The sequence below is a fragment of the Camponotus floridanus genome, unplaced genomic scaffold (assembly GCF_003227725.1).
Source record: "Camponotus floridanus strain SB8 unplaced genomic scaffold, Cflo_v7.5 scaffold10, whole genome shotgun sequence".
Taxonomy (NCBI): domain Eukaryota; kingdom Metazoa; phylum Arthropoda; class Insecta; order Hymenoptera; family Formicidae; genus Camponotus; species Camponotus floridanus.
Window position 1 is genome coordinate 222,664 of NW_020229215.1, and position 26,860 is coordinate 249,523.

Genomic DNA, 26,860 nt, shown 5'->3' on the forward strand with positions numbered 1-26,860 from the left:
TATTTAATTTGTCCTTTATTAAAATATCTAGTCTTCATTATATTTTAATTGTGAACTTTTCATATTATTCTTCGCACATCTTTTACAATTCTAAAACGAAATATCACGCGATTAATTGATTAATTGCCGGTTCTTAATCTTATTAGCGGCGCGATTCTCGGGAAGATTTAAGCTGCTAAAAAGCCGTGATTTCGCGTATCTACGAAGAAAAATGGGTACGCTTGTTCCCTGGATCGCGCCCAACTTACTTTTTTTTCGGCAATGCACGATTCTGCTCAACGCTTCGTCGAATTATACACCATGACCTGTAATTTGGACACTATTTCACATGCCGTAAGCATGCAATCACGAAAAGGTGTTCCCTTTTGTAAGTGGTTCCACCTAGATGAAGAATTTATCGGCTAACAGCCCTTCCTTTAGAGAGATTATAATACACGTTGCACATATGATCCGATCGAAGATCACGGCGTTATAATGCATCGAGACGCCATATGAAGCGTTTAGTACTTTCGTCCTTCTGACGGTATTACAAAACTTTCTTGATTCCACGTTAAGAAATTCTTACGTAGATTGTGCAAGAATCGCAACTGTTGTATCTTTACTAGTTGCAATTAATTTCTCATCTTAAAAGTTTAAATTTATGAAAAAATTTTTTGATTTAAAATATTATATAAAGGAGAATGTACTCTGTATGTATAAAGAATTATTTAATTTTCTTTGTCAGTAAAGAGTGATGAAATATTTCTATAAATTAATTTTCTTAATTATTTCACTTATATAAATCGTATTTGTGTACTTAGATTCATATATTCAATATCCTTACATAGATGTATATGTCATTGAGTAAATTCTCGGAAGGAGGATGAGACAGTCCAGGAAATGTGAGATCTCGAATGCGGGAGACCGGAAGAAACGCAATAACATCCAAGAGATTTGATTTATTCGAGAGGAAACGAATCTCCAGAATGCGTCGTGTGTGTTCGAAGAACAAATATCCGGTCACTCGAATGGCAAATCAATCGGAACAAAGATTGGATATATGCATTTGATTACATTTTGTCCTTCTAAGCAATTTTACGTTTATATACATCTATTATTTCTTGAATAAATGGTATACAAAATCAAGACAATTTACAATTAATTCTAAATATCATTCAAAAATAATTTTCACTTGTGTAGCGTAACTGCAAAATAATTGTAATTTTTTAAAAAATATTGTATTGTGCATATCTATACGTAAATACTAAAAATAAAATAAAAAAATAAAAATAGAAACAGAAATTATGTTGATATTTATTAATTTTATATCTCTATTAAAACTATAAAATTTTAATAATATAACATTACAAATTTTAAATTAGAAAATTTTCTAATTATGCAAATATTTAATCGAAAATAAACTACTTAGTTACGTAATACTTTTCAATTAATTCTGAGCACATTTTTATCCTTTTTCTGACAAAGATACTATTAAGTTCATTTCGCAGCAATCTCTGCAAATCGAGTAAATACGAAAAAAAGGATCGAGAATCTTCATTAGCCGGCGATTTTCTGCGCAAACGATTATTTGGAAAGCATCGATTAACGTATACTGATCGTTCAGATTGGTTCACAGAAACAGGAAGTCCTTTCCAAAAAGAGCAAGATAGAATTAGACCTCACATGTCGAAGGTAAAACGCGTTCGTCAAGTTTCTTGGATCTTGCCGACAAAAATGCGTGCATCGCGCTTCATCATAAAAAAAATTACATTCGTATTAAAAAATATTCCGAAAGCACGCGCAATTTATGGTACAAATATAAAAATATGTAATATTACCTTGAATAAACAAAGCTTTGCTCATGGATATTTGTAATTTATATATTTAGATTTTATAAAATACAAGATTTATTTTTAAAAAAAGTTTACCTTTATAGAAAAAATTTTCATTTTTTTAATGCTATATAAAGAAATATTTGTCATCTTCATGTAAAAATAGACTGAATTAATATAACAATTTTTACACCTATCTCGCGCTAAATACTTCCTCGTATTGTCAAATCAAATCCGCCTGATTAATCAATGGGAGCAAAAAAGGCCCGCAAAAGAGACGACCGGAAATTTAACGCGCGGCGAATTGTCGCTTGTTAATTGTATCGCGAATGTATAAGGTGCGCCGGGGCGCGACGATAAATCGATATTGAAATTTCAACATTAGCCGGATATATATATATTACACATACACACATATGGTTGTGCACAACTCGCAAAATACACGCGGGCGCGGATTAAGGCATAATGCAGCCGATCGAGAAAGCGAGAGGGAAACTTGCAGCGATTGGACGCAATGTTCAACTTGGTCTCGAAATGAATTTATGGACCCGTAATCAACCAATTGAGATGGGTACTTGTTGTATGCGGTCGGTCCGACCAAACCTTCTGGCAAAGCATTGCACTCTCCTCACACTAAGAATTATACTGTACTACTGCATGTCGCATCGAACGCTGCAAAATCATGCGGAAATTAACGCATGACCATTTCGATCGATAAATTTACTTGATATATTATGTTTTATCATCTAACAATAAATAAAATACGTTCACAATATATTTCGTTATTCTATATATACCAAATTTAAATTCTTATTGGAATACATAAGAGAGTATTATAATATATAAATATTACACTATATTAAGTATAAATTATGCAATTTTTTAATCGCAAATGCAAACAGTAATAAATAAAAAAAATTAATATGTAAAATCTAAAATGTTGATTTGCACAAAATTACATTTCTTAACCGTTATCATTCTTTATCTTTATATATAAAAATAAATTAGATAGTGAATAACAAAATTTTAAATTTGCAACATCCTGTAGAGCGAATTTAGCATCGATGACGCAGAGACGAGTATGCATTGGAAATGTCAAGATTAGCTATAAGTTTAGTTAGAACCTTAAATGAGAAAGATTCGACTGTATCTGTTTTATGTAAATGATCAGTTGAATGGAACCGCTCACATCTGTAGATTATCATTTGAGATGTTTATATTACTGCATTTCTCTCGTTTTGCAAATACGCCTTTCAACGATACATTATGGCATGTCTTCGAAATATAAGGGAATATCATAGATTCGTTAACTATCAGAGTGAGACATTTTTAAAAAGATATATTACAAATAGTTTTTATGCACAAAAGCAACGAATTTAATTCTATCAGATTAAAAGGATTTTGTAATTTTTTAAATGTTTTAATCGTACATATATAAAAGGAGAATTAATTAGTTTGTAAAGCACATAAAGTGTCAATATATATTATATAGTTATAACGTGCTCGAAAAAAATTTTTCTTTTAATATTAATACTAACAGATATTATATCGTGTTTATGTCGCATTGTGTTTTATCAATATATATTGATGTGAACATACTAGACAATGTTAATGTAAAGAAAAAATTTGTAGAAATCAATTTTATTTTAGAAAATAAAATAAAATAAAATAAAAAATATAAATTACCATTTAGTTTCATTCTCTCTTTCAGTACTCTCTTGCACTTTTATTAGACATGTTTCTTTCTACAAGTTGTATTACACACATATAGATAATTATTTTACTGCCAACAAAACGATACATTTAAGAATTAAATTGCATACGATCGATGTCACAATATGTCTCACAAATATGTATTTGTTACACGTCAAATATATATTTATGTTATCTCTGAATATGGTTAAATAGATTTATGAATCGGTTATGGGTCATGTGTGTTTTTTCTGAAATATGAACCGTCATTCACTCTTGGTAGCAATTTTTTTAGCATGTCTCGATAATGTCATACACTGACCGAAGCAACAGCGATTCTTTTGAAGGTTTTTTCTAATAATAGCGCATATCAGCGCGCTAAATACTGATTAGAAAAATCGCTCGATAATATGTCAGCCAGGATATCCCATTAACAAATTAGCACAGACTATATAGATAAAAGCATCGTTACGACCCGTGTCTTATCTGCATTTATTTGGCCATAAAATACTACACCGAATCTTCCAAAAATAATTATATAACATCAGAATAAAATGAAAATTTGTTTAAAAATTAAAAGGGGCTAAAAATGTATTTCTTGCACTAGCATGAGATGTTTATTAAATATAAGGATTATAAATTAAGATTTTAAAAATGAATGTTTATAAGTTGTTAAAAGAAATAAACATGATAATTTCAACTATTTTGACATCTTTTGATCGTTTTGATTTATTCTGATTAATCATAATGTAATTAATAACATTAGATAAAAATTCATGAATCTATGATAAAAATGATATTATGATAAAAATCCCACAAAATTAAGCCTATGTGTACGTGTCTCATAAGATATTATATAAGCAATGGCACAAAACGTGATTTATTTTAAATGAACAGACATTTATTAACAATTAATTCACAACAAGTAAAACATGAAGAGTTTAGCAATAGCAAATAGTTTCCATCTAATTCATAGGTCTTGTCAGACAAGTTATGTTTCCTATACGAAAAACTATTTTGATAAATTGTATTGCATTAGTTTACATATACAGTATACACATTACGTTTATTACATTCATTTAAGATTTGCATGCTGGTTTCCTCTTACTTTATGCACGGATATTACAGGAATCAATATCCTTTAGTGAATGTCGGTTATCCACTTATACGTAAATGCGAGTAAGATTCTATTGCATGACGAGTTATTAAAGGTCTCGAGATGAGACTCGCAACTTGATTATTCAATTAAAAATTAAAAGTCAAAATAAAATTATACTTGAATTATAATAAAATTATAATACAATATACTTAAATTGTAATAAAAGAAGATAATTTTTAAGAATATATCTCTCATATAATTAAAAAATATGCGTGCAATGACAAATCTGAATTATTGACAAGTTCTGAAAACAACTTACTTTATACTGATTTTTATATCTTTGCGATAACTGCAATCCATTATATTTGGAATGTATAATATCCGCATATTAAACAGTGTCTTTTTACTTCTCGCTATTTTATCGTGATAGGCGTCGCAAGTTTATACCGCGGGCAACGTAATCACTATTATTTCATCGTGAACAGTAATGCTCCGGCTTAAAGCCGCTCTACTTATACGCATTATCTCTTGGTAAGAGCAATACACAGAGAGCGAGAATAAGAGCGAAAGAGAAGGAAAGAAAGAGAGAGCCAATCCCCGGGCAATCATTGTTTTCAAGCGTCATTATGAAATTGCTTTGGTAAATGAAATACGCGGTTATATGCGTGCATACGCTCAAATTGAGATTTATTGGAAAATCGAAAATACGTTTTCCCGCCTTCCCATGCATCCTCCTACCTAGTAACGGGTCCAGCTGATGTTCCGGTACATCGAGCTGTATCGCCCACGCGATGCATCGGGTTACACGGAGACGGCTGCAATGCATGCAATTACGTCGGTAGATTCGAGGGAGATTCAAGGAATCGCTTTACCGAGGGTCAAAATTACTCCAATTTTCGCCTGCGCGTCTTCTCTTTCAGCATTTACTACGTGTCGAAAAAAAAGTGCGGACAAATCAAGGATTTAAAATAAAAAAATATTGTGTAAGTTCAAGAACAATGTGTGATTATATTTTTAAAATTATATTTCTAAGATTTATTTTTATAGAAACTTTTTTAAAGCTTTGTTATTGTGTATATATATATATATATATATATATATATATATATAAAATTTAAAAATTTTTATAATATAATAATATTTTTACATGTATTATGCAATAGAGATTCCTGTAACAATTTAATTTCGTGCGATATAATCATAGTGCGACAGATATGTCTATCTTGCCATTCGAATTAAAAAATGATCGATGATTTTATAATCTATTGCAATAATTTTAGTCATACGATATCGGTTAAATTACCTTTTTTGCAATAAATTAATTAAATTACACTAACTGCGATGTATCGCAAGATCGAAATCAAGAAAATGATCGATCGCGATGCGACCAAGGGCAATTCCGAGTCATTCTTTATCATTGATGCATCTCTGAACTCGCCGACTCCATGATCGATCGATCAAGCAGCGGGTGCCTTCAATTAGTCGGCCGAACTAATTAATTTGACTCGATCGTGATTTACATAATTAGACACGCCAAATGCGCCCTTCAGCTCTCTCAGAAGCGTCGTAATTGCCGCATCGAATTGCGCACGCTTATGCAGGTTGCAACTACGAATGATTACTGAGAGATGCTTGCTACCTTCCTGCTTCTGGCAGCATGAAACTACCCGATGACTACATCAAAGTGCGCTGATTGAAACGCACGGAACTGCGGTACATCCCGCGCATCTATAATAAGACGATGCGGTTAACTTCAACGAATCGACAGAGCAATCCTTGCAAGTATACCGGCGATATTTCATTGCACATATCGCATACTTATGATATAATAACGGAGGTATATCAATTTCTGCAAGTTATGCAGCAGTTATACAGCAAAAAATATATGACATTTTATCCTTTAATGAATTAAAATTAACAATTTCAAATGTAATTAAAAAATCCAATGTTTAAAATTTAAAAGTTGCAAAGTAAAATAGCGTTCTACTAAATTTTATACATATAAGAAAAAGTATCCAAGTTTGATACTAATCTTGATATCCAATGCAACCTAATGAATCAATCTTTAATCATATATTTGAAAGAATATGTGTGTGTGCGTGTGCGTGTGAAGTAGAAAATACACACACATACACACACACACACACACATATCTACATATCTATTGAAAGGAAGAAAAGAAAACCGAAAGTTAAAGACCATCTCTGAAGCATACAAATCTAATTCCCATCACTCGTCGACTGTCAACTCATCAATTTTCTTGAAATAGGGCTCAGCTTGTCATAAAACGTGAATATAATATATTCAAGAACTTATCCATTGATGAAAACGACAATCCTTACAACATGAGCTGCCTTTAGAGTCAGATTTCCACGGTCAAATTTTTTCGATATATTTCTAAGGGACTCAATGGAATTCGTCGCGACAAAGGGCAAGCCTATAGTGAATTTTTTACATTCGCATGATCGAATTTAAAGAAACGTGTTCAGCTGATGTATACGTGGAAGATATATTTTCGCATAAAGAGCTTTTCACGCTGACAATGCGACGCTGTCGACACAACGAGACCGATATATTGTGTTTAAAATGTCAAGGGGGCGGATGTTGTATCATATATAAGTCATAGCATTAAAATGTTTGTAAAGCTCCGTGGAAAAATGGAGCAAGGTATGAAAGGTCGATCAATGCACGGGGCGGTTACATTGTATGATATAGATAGAAATTGTACAAGTAAGATGTTAAATTTCTTTATAAATAAAATAATAAAAAGTTATTTTTCTAAATTAATAAAAATCTCATTGTTAATTAATAAAAATATTAAAACGATGAAGGATGATTTATATTTTTATGGAATAAATTATATGTAAAAAGAGTCTGCCTCTAATCTAAATTATCTGAATCTTTTTATTAAAAAGGATGTTATATCTAGTCATTATATTTAATCATATACGTAATTTAAAACACGAATAAGAGAAAAACCTAAATAAATTTTTAAAAAATACGTAAAATAATTTAATTATAAAAGAATTTTAAAAAGAGAGATGTGTGACATCATTTTTAACCTCTTTTTATTTTCCAATTCAATTTTATTTTAATCTTGCTTTATGACAAATGATAAAAAATGATTTATATAATCTGAATCGACTTAGAAAGATATACATCGAGCAATCTGTCGATATATTTTTTATTAATCAAAACAAAGTCAAAGAAGATTGTCTGTATAAATCTTTTATATCCTAGTCATATATAAACAATGAACAATCTCTCAAGCATATTTTTCAGCTTCACGTATGTCACTCAATGTTTTGATATTATTGAAATTTTATGTTATCCATAAATTTTTAGAAAATAATTAAATAAGCGCACACACACACAACACATAATACACACACATATTCATTCAATTCATAAAGGATCATACATACACAGAAAATTCAGGATAATTGTCAGATTGTTATTATATTCTATTTGCATTTAAAAATTTTATGTTTAATGAGTCTTTTTTCGCTGAATTTTTAAAATATAAAGAAGAAATATTAACTAATATTACGTACATATTAGTACATCATTCTGCGCTTTAAACACTAGATTTAGTTAGAGACCATAAGCAACTATAGTCGCAGCATACTAATATTTTTCGGTACCGCACATTTTTATCGTTCGACTGCGAGCACAATGAAATATCGACGACGTAACATAAGTATGCACATAAGTTACTGCGTATGCTTTGGCGGTAATCGCGAGCCCCGCGGTCGTAGGAAGAATTATTTGACAAGTAAATTGTCGCTGAGAGATGCGTGTGTCACGGTCGAGAGCCGCATCATGGCTATTTCGAGATTCGGCCGACAAGAAAAAGTAATGTTTTGCAGTCACAATCAGTCTAAATGAAACGTAAAAAATTACTTGTTATTAAATCCTTTTCATCAAATTGTACTAAAAAATTCGGGCGGAATAACAGAAATATTAAAAAAAATTAATTAAATGTATTTGATAAAGCACATACAGAAAACTTTATGACGTAAGAAAACAAAAAGATATGCATGCATACGCGCGAGATGATCGATAATAAGTCTGCCGGCGCTACGACACGCTCATGTTGAATCGATGGACGATTGAACGCGATTCTATGGGATGGGAGTGCCGGTTCGGAACTCTTACAACGGAAAAGGCGCATCCTGTATCTTGTCAACTGACAGTTGACAATATACCGGGTGCCTGATATGCTTTCCTTATTTAAAATAAAATTAATAAACTCGTGAATTTTTTTAATTTAATGTGCACAGTAAAACGCTTTGATTTTGAATTGTATATTTACATCAGCGCACGCGCATATAAGGTATCTACATATATAAAATTTCTATTTTCCTATGTAAATATATTTATTAATAATTTTTTCATTAAAATAATTTAAATTTTAGTATTTTTTATAATATTTATGTAGTTTCAATACTGTAAATTATCATGATTGTACTCTTTTATCTAATAATAGAAAAATATAAAAATATCAAATGATGTTATTTTTATTTTATAATTTATAATTTATTTTATAATACATTGCAAAATACGTACTCCGTATTTTGCAATAAAACTTTAATATGTAATTTCTGTAATGTTTCGATTTACTTTTTGGAGAAAAAGAAATTACATTTGAATTGATGTTCGCGAGAAAGTTATGAAAATTATTATTATTGAATTTAAAAATTATTATATGTATGGATTGATGGAATTAATTAAATTTTTACTTTATATGTTAATAATGTAAAGTTTAATTCATTAGATAATTAAATAAGGCTAAGAACTATAAACCAGAAGATAATGCGTGATCAAAAGCGAAATGTAAATATTAGATATAAATATGATTTGAAAATTATCGGAAACGCTGAAAGTCAATCCCATGAATCCAATGAATTCATTAATTTTTGATATTGAAAAAGATCTGGAAGAAGGTCGAAACGTCTGTCGACAGATTTTCAATTATGTATTATAATTTTTGCGTTTATATTGTATGTAAAAGTCTTATGATCTATATGATTTTTTTCTTGTAATATATTTTACTTGTATGACTATCACGCACTACCTTCTGCGTTTATGATTCTTAATTTTATTTAATTATCTAATGACTTAAATCTTATGAACATCTCGTTACATAAATCTTTACATTTAAAGTTTAATTATAGATAATTAATAATAAACTTATCAAATGTAACGAATGCTCCATGTATATTGAGGTAAATTGAGGTAAATTTTTAATTAAATGAATAACTAAATTATAAACATATATAATTGTATACCATATATATATGTTTCGTCTTTTGAATTTGTAAAAAAACTAAATATTCTTTATCTCAATAAAAAATTAACAAGACATAGCCACGCTTTTTGTTCTATATTATTAATAGTCACCTTTTTCTTGAATTTTTCCATCTTCGTTTGTATAATTAATGAGAGAAATAATTAAAAAAGAAGTTCCTTTTGCTCTAGTACCTTCGGTACAGCGCTTTCACGGATTGTTGGAGATGTTCTCAACATTCTAATAAAAGCGGATATTAATCAACGCAGTGATAATTCAATTTACCAACATCATAAAGTAAAAAATAATATTCCAATGATATATGTTTCAATTTTTCCATTGTTAAGTAAAATAATTTTAAATATTTTAATAATTAATAATAGCAATAATTAATAATAACAAAACTATACATATATATAATTAAAAATATTAAAATTTTAATTGCAATTAATTGTAGTTAATTGTAGATTAATTATAGATTATGAAATTATAAATAGATACATTTAAATAAAAATATAAAGATTGTATAGAAATCTAATATAGAAATATAGAAATATAATATACGGATTTAAAAATTTTACGTACAATTTAAAGCCAATCTACTTTAGTACCTCTATGTATTAAATGAAAAAAATTAGCAAATTTGCTAATTTCAATTTAAATAATATCAATTTTCTCTTTCTCTCTCTTCTCACACACACACACACACACGAACACACGCGTGTACACACACACAAACACACATGTTTATTCTCTCTTCACTATACTTAATCGATGTGGTAATAAAAGGTATGCGATAATATATTCGGTGATACATATTCGTATTCGAAGAACGACCGCGTGCATGTTCCACATGATATAGCAGCTAGGTCACAGCCCTATCACGGGTATAAATGAAAAAATTTATCCACCCACGGGATATAAGTTTATTCTAACAATATCTAAGTGTGCCCTTTGAATGACAAGTATATGCATCATTTTCCTATGTAACCAAACCCGGCTGTATCCCATTAACTTATTCATTAAATTGATTAAAAATAGTAGAGATAGTATCATTATGTCATTCTCGATAATCATATGATAGTATTTTCATATTAACATAATAATATCAAGATTTTAAAAAACATATTCAAGTAAAAACGATGAATAAAATTATTGTTAAATAGATGGAATATTATTCTAAAATATTTCTATAAAAAATTAAAATTAGAAATGAGTTTTTATTCTGTAAGTTTTTTTTAAAGATATTTTAGGTAAATTAAAAAAACAAATAATGAAAATAGCTATTAATTTATGCTAGTACCAATATGATGTATTGATCTATATTATTATTCCCTCTAGCATTATTCACATGTCAAATACATCAAAATCTTATCGGGACAAAGGACCCATGTGATCTCAAACTCAGACAATCATCGCAAGATGGTGATGTCATGAGTGTTCGTATATTTGACAAATGTGTATGCGTTCACGCGACGTGTTAAAGGAGTCACAGCATCGACATTCGATTACTATCAATATAGAGGCGAGATCAATTCTTTCATAAGGTATATTAGCACTATAGGACGCATTAGATGAAAGAAAAAATTTCTCAAAGTAGAGGATACACGACAAAGAGAAACTGAAAGAAAAATTTTATTATCGAGATACTATTACATCATTGAGATTAATTGTTAGTTTAATCGCGCATTTTTAATGTGTAATAGACTTTTCAAAATATCCTAAGCAATATAAAAGATGAAAATACGGATGAAGAATTTGAAAAATTATTTTATATTTTTTACGTATATCTTTTTCCTGTTTTTTAAGATTAATATTGCATAAAATTAATACATATGAGATATAAAAGAAATTTTATATGTTAATGTGTATACTTTAATTAAAAACTCGAGTAATGAACGATGAAAATCAATTTTAATTTCTAGAATGTAATTTATCTCTAGAATATAATTTATTTCAAACTATAATTTCAAATACGAATATAAAACTAAAATAATTATAAAACTAATTTCAAAAATAAATATGTATTAATTACACAATAAAATATCATAAAACTTTTATTAAAATTTATATAATAAAATAAAAATTAAATTATATTTGAAAGAAATTATGCACTTTTTCACAAATATAAATTTCAAAACATTGTTATTCTAAACGAAATAATCAGTTTACTCAATTGATTTAAAGTTGAATGAATTTCTATTAATCTCAAAGATAAATAAAAACCAATATTTAAAAGAGATGCTTTTCTGTTGGCTGTTATTTTCAATTTTTATATTATTTGAAATATATTTTGAAAAATATTGTCTAATACTCATATAGAAATGCCATGATTAAACTCAATAATAAATTGCAATTAATAATTAAAACTATTTTTATAGTTTCTCTGTATCCTCCTAAGGATATTTCACCTGTATTCTTTCTAGAATATCCTAAGGAATTTTTTCTTACGATTAATAAACCGATTACTTAATCAATTAATAAAAAGATAATCGGATATACATTTTAAAATTGTATATGTATATAATTTTTACATATTATAAAATTATCAATTTTCTTGATAAAGTTTTAAATAAGAATAAAATTTGAATGAAATAATTTTTCCAAGATTGTTTAAGTCATCGGTGTTCCATGCTTCTATTTTTAACATGACACACAATTTTCAAAATATATACATACCTATCTATCATGCAGCGATGTTCCTCGTTTGCTTTTCTGCTCGGAAATTTGTCGGATGCCTTTTACGATGCTTATATATGTTGTCGATCGGTCGAGGTCATCGTTGTCGTGTCGCATTCTCGAGGGTTGTATTCTTTATACTGCTACGCCCTTTAGCAACCTCCAGAGTATATATTGTAAACCCAAGAATAGGTTAATCAGTGAACACGGTCTTCACTGATAAACCGATTGAAGTCAACCGGACCAGGTATCCATAAATTCTTTTGATGATCTGTAAATATTTGACGTGCCTGAAACGAAAATGCCAATATAAATTTAAATTTAATGATTTATTCGAAAAATCTAATAATTTCATTACATTTACGATTAAAAAAATTACGACAGCCATCGAGATATTTGATTAAAATTAGCGCCCTAAAGTTGGTTCCTAAAATTTTATTCTATATAGGCTGTCTTATAATTATTATTACACTAATTTAAAATCATACACATTCGGTTTTGAGAAAGTAACGAAAATATAACAAACAGTTTAATTTAATACATACTTTTATCCTGCAAAATGTTCCAATTTTTTGACGATTAATTGAAATATCTCGACAGCGATAATTAAAACCGCGAACTTTCGTTCCGTTGTCATAGTAACTACGTAACAACGCGTTCTTCAATCTTCGGAAATGTTCGGCAATCTTCGACAGATGCGCATGATCACGTGATTATGACGTAACCGAGCTTATGTATACAGAAGCAGAAGGCGCAGAATTAACCTCGAATTTCACACCTAAAATTTTTCGAGATACACAACAAATTGTTCAAGCAACGATCTTGACCATCTTGTTGTCACACGTTTACGATATAAAAATATGATCGGAAAATTAATGTCCGGCATATTTCAATCTTTACCGTACGTATATAAAATTTTATTTCTAATTATGTGACAATGTGTTGTATCATTTCGTGTTGTATCATTTTACATAAAATTAACATAATATAGATACAAGTGTATGATCTCGAGTAATAAAATTATCTTGTAGATAATAAAGTAACATACTAAGTAATATATTAAGTTTTATTAACATTTTTTCAGACGTGTGGGAGTTTCAAGTCAGCTTTCTTCAACAGTGAGCGTGACATCTGCGGTATGGAATCCATGGAGTTTGACACTCGTTAGAAATAGAATGAGGTATCACTTTCCTCAACCTAATGAACGTAAGCGCATTAAGAAACATGGTTGGCTTGCAAGACTGGCGACACCAAACGGAAGGAAAATTCTCCAAAGAAGAATTTTAAAAGGCAAACATGTATTAAGTCATTAATCATAATAATCATCCAATTATTTGAATCTGTAAGAATGTATGTTAAGAAATAAATACTTTCTCATCAATTCAAATAGAAATTCTTTTTATTACAATACTTTGTGTAACTTATGAACATATATATTCATCGTATATTACATAACTACCTTTACCTCATCTTCCATATTGTCATTGTTTAATTCAGGTATGTTCTTAAACATGAGTTGTCTGCAAGTCCAATCAAAAGGATGTATTAAAGGTGCTTCTAAAGATATATCTTTTTTCTCTTTGCCAAAAGATATTAAGTGTATATTTCTCAAATGGATATGAGCTGGAATAATTTCTTGCTGATTTTTCTTTATATCTAGCAATTGGAGCAGTTCTTTACTTATATGTGGCATATCCCAACAAGATTCTGCAAATGGATTGACTTTTATCCATGTACCCATAATATTTTGAACTCGTGAACCGTGATAATTATCTCCAAGAATTGGACTATACAGCATAGTAGAAGCAAATAATCTAATCGAGTGCCATTTTCTTGTAGATGCTTCTATTTCTATTAAGGAACTTAAATTGTGTGTTGAATTGGATATAACTTTATAATTTATATTTAATATTTGAACTTCGTCCTTTTTTACAGCATTGTTAGACCATTTTGTTATGATAATAGGCTGAAAGGTATGCATAATTATTAATTTAATAGAAATGCATAATTAATTTGTACATAGCATATGTAAAACATAGACAAATGTACCTTTTTAATTCCTAATGAAGATTTTTGTAAAATCATTGCCAAATTATAGTTTCCTTTGATCTCGTTTGAAACTCTAGTCGTAATTGCCCAGTATTTTCTAAATTTATGAGTGTGAAATCGTCTTCTCGCTTTTTCTAGCTGCTGGCATACATTGTCATTAATTCCAAAAATATAGATGCCAGTCATATATCTATAAAAAAAATAATTTTTCGTAAAAGTTATAAATATATTTTTAAAACAAAAATGAGATATATACACACTTTTCCGATCCCATGGATGGTATTAAGGCTGGTACATCTAATTCCTTTGCAAGATGTGGCAAAACATCATGTACAGAATAATTAACTGGATTTACAATCTTGTGACAGATTTTTGATGAGGACTCATCATATAATCTTTTATTATGTATAGGTATACCATATGGTTTGTTTATTGCAACAATTCCATCTGAAAGAAAATATCTATGCATTAATATATAAATGTAAAATGTAATATATTGACATACCATTTTAATTTAAATAAGCCGTAAATTTATAAAATAAGTATCTCTCTACAGCTGGCAATTAATAATGCAGCATTAAATGTTACTGCTTCTTATAATTTTTCATAATAAGACTTGACAATTACGTATTGTGTATTTAAAAAAATTATCGTTACACGTATTGTGTAGCGAAAAAAATTTAGAACTGTCTTCTTTTAAAAAAGATTTAAAAATAAGCACATTTATAAATTATAAAATAGACATTTATAAATTATACAATAGACATTTATAAATTATACAATAGACATTTATAAATTAAAAAAATAGAAAATCAAGAGAATACAAATCTTGATAAAATCTTATTTTAAGATAAAATTTCTATTTACATATTTTATTATATATGGATAAAAATATTATCTTTAATCTGCTCTAAACAAAGAATGATAATTTACCTGCATTGTAAATAACATTCTTTAACAAATCATTTACAAATTCGTTTTCCGATTTCCATGGATGGATTCGACGATACGGATGGACCAGGTTTTTCGTATATTCATCCCCCGCAGTACAGTATTTTTTATAACATGTGCAAAATGCCATCGCGAACTCATTGTTTCGCGTAGTTCTAAGTAACATCATTGTACTCATCATTTTTCTAATAAAATTTAATATTATTCCTTTTTTTTCTCTTGCAGGAATATTTACAGAAATACTCCTATATTAGAATGATACACACACGAGGTCTGTTCGCATTGCTTGTACTCTAAAGGTGCAATTTCATTGACGCTAGAAACCAGCGGCAAATTAAAATCACTAGACTTTCTCTAGATATGGCGTCAATAAAATAAAGTTCAAACAGTTTCAACTTTTTCAGTGTGTAAAGCGGCCTTTTCATTGACGCTACTTTTTAGCGTCAATGAAATTGCACCTTAACAGTTGGCAGCCCTACGAGATAGACTGTGCAGCACTGCGCGTATATAAAATAAATTTGAAATCGCTTCTAGCCTAACCATCTTCACGCGATCGACTTTATTTGAATTGCACGGCATCGCATCGAATTATGATGCGGCGTCGATTTGTTCGAACGTAATTCGGAACATCGCGATGCTGTATAAGCGTCGAATGAGCACGAATTGTCACGTAAATATGATAAATCACATCTACTCACCGCTCTTCACCAGCTGTTCCACAGGCCGCTCCACTCGCTCGCCTCGGGATGTTCCATTCCGATCTTGATGCACACGATATCATCAACGCGAACGCGCGACACTTTATTCGGCACTCCCGATATTCGCTCGCATCCGATAATCATCATCAAGGGCGCAAATAACGCGACGCGACTTCGTTCCATCTTCGCGATCGCGCTATCACTGAACTGTGAAAAATAGCTGTCGCGCACTTTCACCGACATATTATGAAAGTCGCGCGATCATCCTTGGACACTTTCGACGCTCTTTCACTCGCGATATTCGTTTAAAAACGGTTAAAAGACGCGAAAAATGCGGACGTACGACGATCCGTGTAACTGCGTATGACTCCGATTCACGTATGACGCGTATGACGTAGCGATCACGCGCTAACATGGCGGCCGAACCAGTGCGCATTCGTTTTTGCGCACTGGTTCGGCCGCCATGTTAGCGAGTGACTGCTACGTCATACGCGTCACTGCTACGTCATACGCGTCATACGTGAATCGGAGTCATACGCAGTTACACGGATCGTCGTACGTCCGCATTTTTCGCGTCTTTTAACCGTTTTTAAACGAATATCGCGAGTGAAAGAGCGTCGAAAGTGTCCAAGGATGATCGCGCGACTTTCATAATATGTCGGTGAAAGTGTGCGACAGCTATTTTTCACAGTTCAGTGATAGCGCGATCGCGAAGATGGAGCGAAGTCGCGTCGCGTTATTTGCGCCCTTGATGATGATTATTGGATGCGAGCGAATATCGGGAGTGCTGAATAAAGTGTCGCGCGTTCGCGTTGATGATATCGTGTGCATCAAGATCGGAATGGGATGTCCCGAGGCGAGCGAGTGGAGCGGCCTGTGGAACAGCCGGTGAACGGTGAGTAGATGTGATTTATCATATTTGCGTGACAATTCGTGCTCATTCGACGCTTATACAGCATCGCGATGTCCCGAATTACGTTCGAACAAATCGGCGCTGCATCATAATTCGATGCGATGCCGTGCAATTCAAATAAAGTCGATCGCGTGAAGATGGTTAGGCTAGAAGCGATTTCAAATTTATTTTATATACGCGCAATGCTGCACAGCCTATCTCGTAGGGCTGCCAACTGTTAAGGTGCAATTTCATTGACGCTAAAAAGTAGCGTCAATGAAAAGGCCGCTTTACACACTGAAAAAGTTGAAACTGTTTGAACTTTATTTTATTGACGCCATATCTAAAGAAAGTCTAGTGATTTTAATTTGCCGCTGGTTTCTAGCGTCAATGAAATTGCACCTTAAGGCCCGGTTCCACAACTCACTTAATCCGAGTTTAATACGTTAAACTGGGTCCTGATTGGTCCATTTGCTACTTAAACTCGGATTAACTGGATTGTGAAACTGGGCCTTAGAAGCCTTAGAGCTTTTATCAATAAAAAAGGCTTCAGAACATGGATCCTAGTATATAGATATCTGTGGATTCAACCCAGGATATAGTTTACTAGATGTCACTAACCAATCACATTCCATGTAACCATAGATTCTTCAGAAGAATGGCTATGATTGGTCGATGATGTCTACTAAACTATCCCGGAATCGGACCAAATCCGACCATTCGAAAATGCTATTAATGTCTAACAATAAGTTTCATTTCTATATTATTTATTCAATCTATGGTCGTACAACGCACGTGTAAAGCATTGAAAATTGAAATTAGTCTGATTAGAAGAAATGAATTTTTCTTTATTTTAGGATATTCACGTGTTATATATGCAAGTTTTTTCTCTTGTTATATAAGGATTGTTAATATTAATATTAATATATTTTTTTTCTCTGCTTCGAGACAAATTTCTCATAATATAGGTATTTCTGATCATATTTATATTACCTGTAAACATAAAAGTGTTGTAATATATAGATATGTTTATGATGGAAAGAGTAAAGAGCTTTTCAATAATCTTTCTATCGCTTTCACGAATATATTTAAAATATATTTATAATATTATATATAAAAATTACTTTTATATATAAACTGTGCATATTTTATAAACAGATAAATAGATTCAGTAAATTATGAGTCAACAAAAATTAAAATCAAAAGGATTGAAGCGTGCTGAAAACAATTTACTTAATAAATTCAATACTACATTTTTGAAGAATTATCCACATCATGTAATGCCTGGTTATAATTTAAATAAGTCACCGTGTATTGAAGAATGGGATGAGGAAAGTGCAATGGGTCTCTATCAAGATTTTCCATATAATTGTAATTTACCAAAACCATTATTACCACCAGCAAGATTATCAAGAACAGGTAATAATAATACCGATATGTGTGAATTTTTAATTTGTGAGATATTTTTGAAATATAATTTTTATATAATTTTATTCCATTCTCTCCAGAGAGATATTTTAAAAATATCTTAATTATTGTCGTTATAATTTTCTCTCTTTCCTTTGTAATATTTTCTTTTTTTCTAATTTTATTAAGTATATTTTATAAAAATATAAACATCTCCTTTTTAAATTTTGCAGTGCTTATTGAAGAAGATCCAGCTTTACAGCTTCTTACTCTAAAACAACACTTAAAAGATGATATTGACAGAATAATGGGTTATTATGAAAGACATAAAACAGGTTTATACAAAAAAAAAAATAAATAATTTGTAATGTTAATAATAGTAATAATTTTTTATATTAATTTAAAATAAATAAAATTTATTTTTAATAGAGTTTAATGAAGTACATAAAAAGAAAATAAAATGGGACAGAGGAAGTAACGGATATAATGCACAGATTCCCAGATATGTTGCAGATATAGCAGAATTACTTGACATGGATCCTGATCCTTATTTTGAAGGGGTATATTTAACATATATCTTTTAGAAATTTTTATTAAATAAAATGAGTGAAATACCTAGAAAAATAATTAGTTATTAATAATAATTGAATAAATAATAATAAATTTATAAATAATAATTGAATTATTATTAAGTAAGAATAACTTGAAATAATATATTTGATAAAAATTAAATTTATTGACTTTATTACTAATAAAATATCATTTTAGACTTATAACTGGTATTATACTGGTGGATCATTAAATAATATTCAGTTAAATGGCTTGGATGTTCTGCTATTTCCATTCATGGGAGATTTAGGTACTATTTTGTATATAAAACATGTGTATTTATATAATTATATATAATATTCTGTGTATGATTAAATATGTTTTAATTTCTTGAAATATTTTCAGTTGCTGCAAATATTACACCCATGAAAGATTCCATATGGAAGCCATTACTGCAAAATTCAGCTAAATGTAAATTACATAGATTATTATATGAAATTAGACAAAGTGAAAATAATAATACATGTATGTATGATAATTATGTAGTTAAACAATGTAAAATAATTACATATATAAATGTTTATTATTATACATTGATATAACAATTCATATTTTAGGTAGAATTCTAGGAAGGCATAGAAATCAATGTACTATTTATATGCTTACAAATTCAGAGAATCATATGGTGCTTAATGAAATTCATAGGCAAGCATCAAAAGTACCATATGTCAGTGCTGATTTGAGTTTAACTAATGTCAATTATCATTGTACATTAAGTGCAGAAAGAAAAATATGTTTATGGGATATAAATAATATGTGAATATCTTTTCATCTTCAAATATCTATTGTGTGTTCACAAAATTGATGTTTTGTCTTTTGTAGGCATTCTATTAATAGTGGTTCTCTGTTAAATAATGCTAAAACTTATGATGCTTGGGGATGTATAAGATTTCAACAAATGGATCCAAATGTCTTGATTTATATGGATAGATGTTGTTTACATTATGTTGATATAAGAGTAAGAAATAGAAAAATTTTAAGATACTTATCATTTATACAACAATACAGATACACAAATTAGAAGTTATTATTTATTAGCATTATTTATTAATAATAAAAACGTATTTGTTTCTTAATTTTTATACATTAATGGTAATTACAATTTTACTGTTCTCAGACTGCTTTTGACCAACCATGTCTTACATTGTGTCCAAAATTTAACTTAGAAAATTGCGAGAATCTCTCTGTCGAAGCACCGAGTAAACACAATTGTTGTCGATATGTGGGAACTTATCATTCTCTTTTATTATGTGATAATCGTTCTCCAAAGCACTGCATACGACAAAAATGGACGCATCAATTCAAAGATACTCCACTATTGGCAACTGTAACTAACAAGTAAATAATATTTTAAATAAGAATTTCTTAAAATAATCGCTCTATTACATAATATTAATCATATTGTTCATTAATTGCAGCAATGATAAGGAAATTATTGTTTTGTCATCTCAGAAAATCGGCGAAAACGCTATAATTTTGAATACTTGGATGGGCGAGGAGGAATCTCATTCCTTTAATTTGCCTTTTATACCTCCATGTATTGTAGAAACATTAAATGAATCTCAAATTCAAGGAATGTGCTTGAATCCATATTTACGAAGTAGATTTGAATTGTCTAATACTGGTAGCACATTAGTCACAAATACACAAAAAGGAGAAGTGTCTTACTTTGTTCAAAATTCAATTGGTACAATTAATATTTTTTTATATGTAATATTTTCTAGATAACATTATGCTGATGTTTGAATATGAATATATTTTTCTATTATTATTAGGTGACATATTTTATCAGTGTATAACACATGAAAATATATTGGACAAATATTCTCCTGTAAATGGTAAAGCTTGTTACGCATTAAATATGTGGGAAAAAGCTTTATCAGCTCAAGCCGAACCCTTAGTACCTCTAACGTTATCCAACAAATGTAATATGAGACATATATATGAAAGTAAGAGAATATATTTTTATATTTAAATATATTTTCTCACAATCGATATAATATAAATTATGAAAATAATTTTACAGATTTTACAAATAAAAAGCTCTGTTTAAAATCCAATAAAGATGATGCAGACGATTTTGAACCAAGTTGGAAACAATCGTTGGCTACATTAGGATCATACATAGATTTATTAGCACCAGAACTTCTTACAGCTTGGGAAATACGTGAAGAGGTACCAGTACCTGAAACTGCAGAATCCCATCATAAAGTTTGGAATTGGTTGGAATCGTCAACTTCGAATTATCCGATGATGCAATCAGAAGATGATTCTGGATGTATATCTACATTCATCAACACTCAAGAATTCTCTCACATTTCTCAAGAACAAGATCTCATATATATTGAAGATGACAATGTATTACAATAAAAACTATTACTGAAACTAAAATTTAGAAGTTCAATAAAGACACATTTAAGTAATTTATCTAATTGAGAATTAAAAAAAAGAAAATGCCACATACAAGTACAAAGTGTTGATTATTTAAAATTTATATTTTATATATCTATGAGAGAGGGAGAGAGAGAGATGTAATTAAAATAAATTATATAGATACAAAAATACTTTATTGTATTTATATGTAATTGTGATAATGAACTGTATAAATATGTAAATAAATAGAACAAATTTTGGAACGTTGTTTTTTATTACAATAAAAATTATACAGTAATCACAATATACATATTCCTTTTGCAATGAAATGATTGAATGTATTGCATATTCAAAAGATGTACATTTCTCAATTTGTAATGTCATTAGTTGACTAGCGGTTCCGTAGGAAAGATGGTTTCCATCTCGAAGTAAGTACTTTGCTACTATCTTGTTGTGCCTTATTCTGCTCTTCTTCCATTTGCATCTATTAATTATCATTATACTTGAGTATTCTGATTATATGCTGCTTATTTTACAGTAACTTACCAATAATTTTCGACGATTTTCTTTAAACATTTCCAATGGATTATCAAACTGTCTATAATAATTCAAAACATCTCGGACATCTTGCACATTTGATGTTAATATTGCTAAAGAAAAAAAAAACATTAATACTTATTAAGAAAAATTATACATAACAATGTGTTGATACTTAAAATGTTAATAAATAAATTTGCAGGAATGATGTTAATATGAAATTATTAAGGCAAATAATTATAAAATATATTTACTTTTTAGGAATGCCGCTAAGTCATACAGTGTAGTATCATCATCATTGCCTGTCCATCGAGGAAGTTTAAATGCATTTTCTGGATGTAACTTTACACTTCTGTCATTCCAATCAACAACAATGACCTATGTATTTAATAATTTTAATATAAAAAGCACCACAAAACTAACTAAGAAGATACTTTTTTATAATGAGAAAATAATTACTTTACTAAGATCGCGATTAAGAGCTCCCAGATCTTTAACATGATGTCCATCCACAAAACGTGTCGCATCTCTAACTAATCTGAACATTATGTACCCATTTGGATCTAATGCATCCAAAATGGGGAATACCGTCTGCAAAAATCAAACAAACATTTATTATAGATATTATTTATACAAATTTAAATAATTTTTTTATCAATATTAAAAATAATGTCCTATTTTTAAAAGAAGCAAAGATTACAATTACCATTCCTTGCTCAGCTGTATAAATCACAATTTCAAATTGTGGGGGTGCTACTGCTTCTAAAAACTGATCCACTCCAGGCCGTTTTTTAAATCTCCATCCAGTTTGATACTATAAATAAGATACATCCATAATATCCAAGTATCAAATTAAATTATATATTCTATCTCTTTAATTAGATTAAAAACCTACTGTCCAATCTGGATGCACAAGAAGATCTGTCAATTCCAAAACTAGAGTGTATGGTGGCTGAATATATGGATACTTTAATGGATCGGGTAATAATTTTTCTCTACTAGGTTCCTGTACCAGCTGTAAACATCAATATAAACATTATAACAAAATACTTTCCATATATATGAATAATTTCATATAATTATGTTTTTAAAATTAGGAAATATATATGTTGTATAAAAACTTTAATATTAAAATAATTATAAAAATATTTTTTATTATAATACAAAGCAAAGTATATATGTATATATTTTTTCTTTTGCAAGTATGAGCACAATAAATTAGAAAAGTTATCATACTCTTGTATAATAATTGAGCTCTCTCTTAACCCTCTTGTAAATTTGTTCAAAGAATGGTAAATTGGAAAATTCGTCCTCAATGACATTCCCATGTTCATCATAGTTAGGTCTTCCTAATTCATATATTAAATAAGTGAAGCCAATACTCATGACTGCACCAAAAGCTGCAAATCCATAATTCATCATTTTCTTCGATCGCTCACGATTTGCTTTCTCTTCTTCATCTTCTGTTTGTGATTCTTTCTGTTTTTTTTGAGTCGTTGCTTCTTGTCCACGCTCAGCTTCATTTATTGACGATTGTATATTTGTTAGATTACTAGTAATTTTTGGACGATCTGTTGCTGTAGATAAAAATCACAAATTATATATGAAATATAAACATGCAATATTTTTATATATGTATACTTATACAAATAATGATTTAATATCTTTTGATTACATGTGATTAGCTTAAGTCATTTACAAATTATAGTTAAAGTATTTTCGCGCATTATTATGTAGTAAAATAAACAATCTCCTTTAATTAATATATATCTTTATCAAATGTTAAAATGTAAAAAGTATTTATTTCTTTCGTATTTGTCGTTTTTTATTTTTTATTTCGATATCATTAATCGATACCATTTCGATATAATTAAACGATATTATTTGTAATTTATGACTGAAATTATTTTAACAATAAGATTACCATGCTTCCCATTTTTTTTAAGTATATTTAATGTGCCTTCAATCAGTTTAGATTACCATGCTTTCTATAATGCATAGAGGTTATGTTGGTACTTACTTTCGGTACTGTAACGATATTTTTGTGCCACTTGAACAAGCGATATTCGATTAAGTGGTCGTCGTAAGATACAATGCGTTGTTCCCGCATTTGCATTGTATATTTTACACAAAATTCGCAGACTTCGCGTCGCAAATGCCATACCTTGAAAATATCATGAGAGCTTTCCGGCACCCTTTTGCGTACAAAATCTAACCCCAATCTCAATTCACTCTCACATTTTCCGGCCAACTTCTGCACGGCCGATAAATCCGATCATTCATCTTGTCGGCCAAGAATATTAATGTATGTCGAAATAAACAAAAGTATTACTGAAAATTTGAATTAAAGATTTTAAATAAAGAAAAAAATAACAGATTTCGAACGGCAAAATTTTATTTTGTTATATATGGATAATTATGTTTATATAAACGAATGATTAGTCTCGAAAAAATGATGAATAAAAATTTTCTGATTCTACGATCGATATTATATATATATATATATATATATATATATATATATATATATATCTTTTTCATTGCTTCATCAACGATCCTGAATTAATTAATCACTGATATTATTTATATACATGAATGTAAATAAAAAAAGACACTTCCTTCGGACGATCCCGACGACCCGATCTTTTGTGGAAGAAGACGCGAAATCGGAAAAGGAAATGTATAAGAATTTATGAATTAAAATATTAAAGAAAAATCAGAGAATATATTAATACTTTGTACTTTCATTATACTTTATTCGAACAGGCTTTACTTTCGAGAAAAAAAATCCTATAAACAGTAACCCCAAATTTCGCCCATTTTTAGCCCTCGAATTTCAAATCAAACTATATGCCAAACAGTTCTATATAATGGGACATTAATCTCAGAAAAAATTTAAGTTGAGCATAGGGGTAGTTTTGGAGATATGGGGGAGTCAAAGTGCCCAAATTCTCAATATTTCCAATATTGTCCAAGCGCTGTAGACACAAAAAGAAAGTCAATACTTTTTTGATAACAGTGGGGATTTGATTAGAATTAGTCAAAATAGTTTTCTCCTCCATCCCTGTTGCTTAATATTTTAAGGGTTGCTTAATATTTAAAACTATCCTCAAAACAGTTTTTACTGAATTTCTCGAAAACGAATGCAGATACGAAAAAATGTTTTAAATAAAAGATGTTTGCCTTAAAATTCTACACAAAAAAGGTCTCTTTCATTTTTTCGATAGGACTATCTTTGATTTTTTTTGTTTTTTATCTTGCAAATACTTCTGCATTTTTCCTGCATCCATTTATTGTATTCTTTTGCACATCTATTTTATTTTATTTTTCTCTTCTCTCATCTTCAAATTAGTATTAACATTAGTTCAGCAAACACCAAGTAACACTTATATAACTGTTACATGGTGTTTGCTGAAAATATCCGTTGGCATGTATCCGCAGATAAAATTGAAAGAAAAATTCGTACCTGGATGCAAGTGCTTTGATTTTCTTCCATGTTTTATTTTTTTAAATTGCTGCTTCAATGATTCATCATCAGATTATCTTTGTCTGTCTCTGCTTCTTTTCTCCTGTGAGTCTAATCAAGTGTCTATTTGGTGATATTATTGACGAACGATGTAAAATCCATTTTTCCTTTTAAATTAAAAATTGAAATTAAAAGGAAAATTAAAAGTACCTCGAAAATGATTCAAGTAAAAATTCGCTGATTAATTTTTACTTAAACAATTGCAATTTGTATTTTATTGCGAACATTCCAGAAAATTATCGAATTAAATTAATATTTAAAAATTTTTAATATTTTTATATATTATTTATTTTGATTTATAAAAAATAGTCGATTTTATTATAGTAAAAAGTCATTTTCATTTTGATAATTTAATATTTCTAAAGATATTTATTATTTTACAAATATGCAATTGATGAATAAGAAACATGAGATCTCATTAAAAAATAGTTATTAAAATAATAAGTCTCATTAATAATCATTTTCTTTTCAAAATTTTTTAAAATTTCATATTACATCAAAATTATAATAAAGATGTGTATAATCATACAAATAACATGTAGCAAAAACATTCATTGTTATTTTTTTGTTTTACCTTTCTCCTGTAAATATTTTTGTATTTTGTTCTGTGTAAATGTCTTGGTTTCCTTATATATATTTTATTTTATGTTCGATGTTTTCAATTTTTGCTTCAATCATTTTTCAATCGTTTGCTTTCAATCATTTGTCTACCTGTTTTTCTTTTCTCCTACAGGTTTCAATCAAATCTCTTCAGAGACTAATTATTAGAGTTCACTGACATATCCAATAAACTGTCAAGATTGATGAAATACGAGAGACCAGTAAGCACCGGTATTTTCATGGACGATTAGTGACATCGATTGCGTTCGTAATTCGGAGTCGAGTTAAGCATTAATGCGAATATCGTCGCATAATTGGCGACGACGTATCCGTCACGATGAATATCAATAGCAGTAACAGATATATCTGGCGACAATTTATTCCCAAAGCGGTCAAGCAACGTAGAAGCTAGCGTAATATTTTGAACTTATTTGCGATCCAGCCGAGCGCTCGATTCCTATCGCATAATATCGACGTATTATTAGACGTTATTAGAATGTGTGTGGTACGAAAATTTATATCTCACATATCTGAAACGCCCATACACGGTATCTCGAAAATACACACCCCGAGCGCGAACCTAATTAGGTCGCGTGTTTATGCTTGCCTCTGCATCTTAATTTAATTTGATCATAATTGAATCTTAA

At 29.5% G+C, this 26,860-nt stretch overlaps 5 protein-coding genes across 7 annotated transcripts in view; 2 read left to right on the plus strand and 3 right to left on the minus strand.

The window, feature by feature from the left end:
* LOC105255339 (ADAMTS-like protein 4) overlaps positions 1–12,842 on the minus strand; it is a 71,179-nt gene extending 58,337 nt beyond the window's left edge. Inside the window, exon 1 of the mRNA XM_011264568.3 lies at positions 12,572–12,842. The gene's annotated coding sequence lies outside the window, so the exon portion shown is untranslated. The remainder of the gene's footprint in view (positions 1–12,571) is intronic.
* A 444-nt stretch (positions 12,843–13,286) lies between these two features.
* On the plus strand, positions 13,287–13,924 carry LOC105255341 (39S ribosomal protein L34, mitochondrial). The gene is made up of 2 exons (XM_011264574.3): positions 13,287–13,472; positions 13,656–13,924. The coding sequence occupies exons 1-2, from the start codon at positions 13,432–13,434 to the stop codon at positions 13,882–13,884; spliced, it is 270 nt and encodes an 89-aa protein (XP_011262876.1). The 5' UTR covers positions 13,287–13,431; the 3' UTR covers positions 13,885–13,924.
* LOC105255340 (mitochondrial RNA pseudouridine synthase Rpusd4) lies at positions 13,720–15,851 on the minus strand. 2 transcript variants are annotated; one of them, XM_011264573.2, is made up of 5 exons: positions 15,554–15,851; positions 14,881–15,067; positions 14,621–14,810; positions 14,037–14,537; positions 13,720–13,911 (listed from the first exon to the last, which is right to left on the minus strand). In XM_011264573.2, exons 1-5 carry the CDS (start codon positions 15,750–15,752, stop codon positions 13,894–13,896), a joined length of 1,095 nt encoding a protein of 364 aa, XP_011262875.1. In that variant the 5' UTR covers positions 15,753–15,851; the 3' UTR covers positions 13,720–13,893. The 2 variants fall into 2 exon arrangements, with proteins under 2 accessions (XP_011262875.1, XP_011262874.1); XM_011264572.2 differs by having other exon boundaries at positions 13,783–13,911; positions 14,031–14,537.
* A 1,289-nt stretch (positions 15,852–17,140) lies between these two features.
* LOC105255342 lies at positions 17,141–21,600 on the plus strand. Of its 2 annotated transcripts, XM_025409684.1 has the most exons (12): positions 17,141–17,164; positions 18,320–18,580; positions 18,802–18,903; positions 18,998–19,128; positions 19,337–19,427; positions 19,523–19,642; positions 19,735–19,933; positions 20,000–20,135; positions 20,295–20,515; positions 20,596–20,864; positions 20,953–21,126; positions 21,204–21,600. In XM_025409684.1, the coding sequence occupies exons 2-12, from the start codon at positions 18,340–18,342 to the stop codon at positions 21,545–21,547; spliced, it is 2,028 nt and encodes a 675-aa protein (XP_025265469.1). In that variant the 5' UTR covers positions 17,141–17,164; positions 18,320–18,339; the 3' UTR covers positions 21,548–21,600. The 2 variants fall into 2 exon arrangements, with proteins under 2 accessions (XP_025265469.1, XP_025265471.1); XM_025409686.1 differs by lacking the exon at positions 17,141–17,164 and having other exon boundaries at positions 18,315–18,580.
* A 217-nt stretch (positions 21,601–21,817) lies between these two features.
* LOC105255343 (mitochondrial import inner membrane translocase subunit TIM50-C) lies at positions 21,818–24,389 on the minus strand. Its single transcript, XM_011264576.3, has 8 exons — positions 24,108–24,389; positions 23,324–23,664; positions 22,983–23,102; positions 22,794–22,901; positions 22,547–22,678; positions 22,342–22,465; positions 22,097–22,200; positions 21,818–22,034 (listed from the first exon to the last, which is right to left on the minus strand). The coding sequence occupies exons 1-8, from the start codon at positions 24,247–24,249 to the stop codon at positions 21,942–21,944; spliced, it is 1,164 nt and encodes a 387-aa protein (XP_011262878.1). The 5' UTR covers positions 24,250–24,389; the 3' UTR covers positions 21,818–21,941.
* Between the last annotated feature and the right edge of the window lie 2,471 nt (positions 24,390–26,860).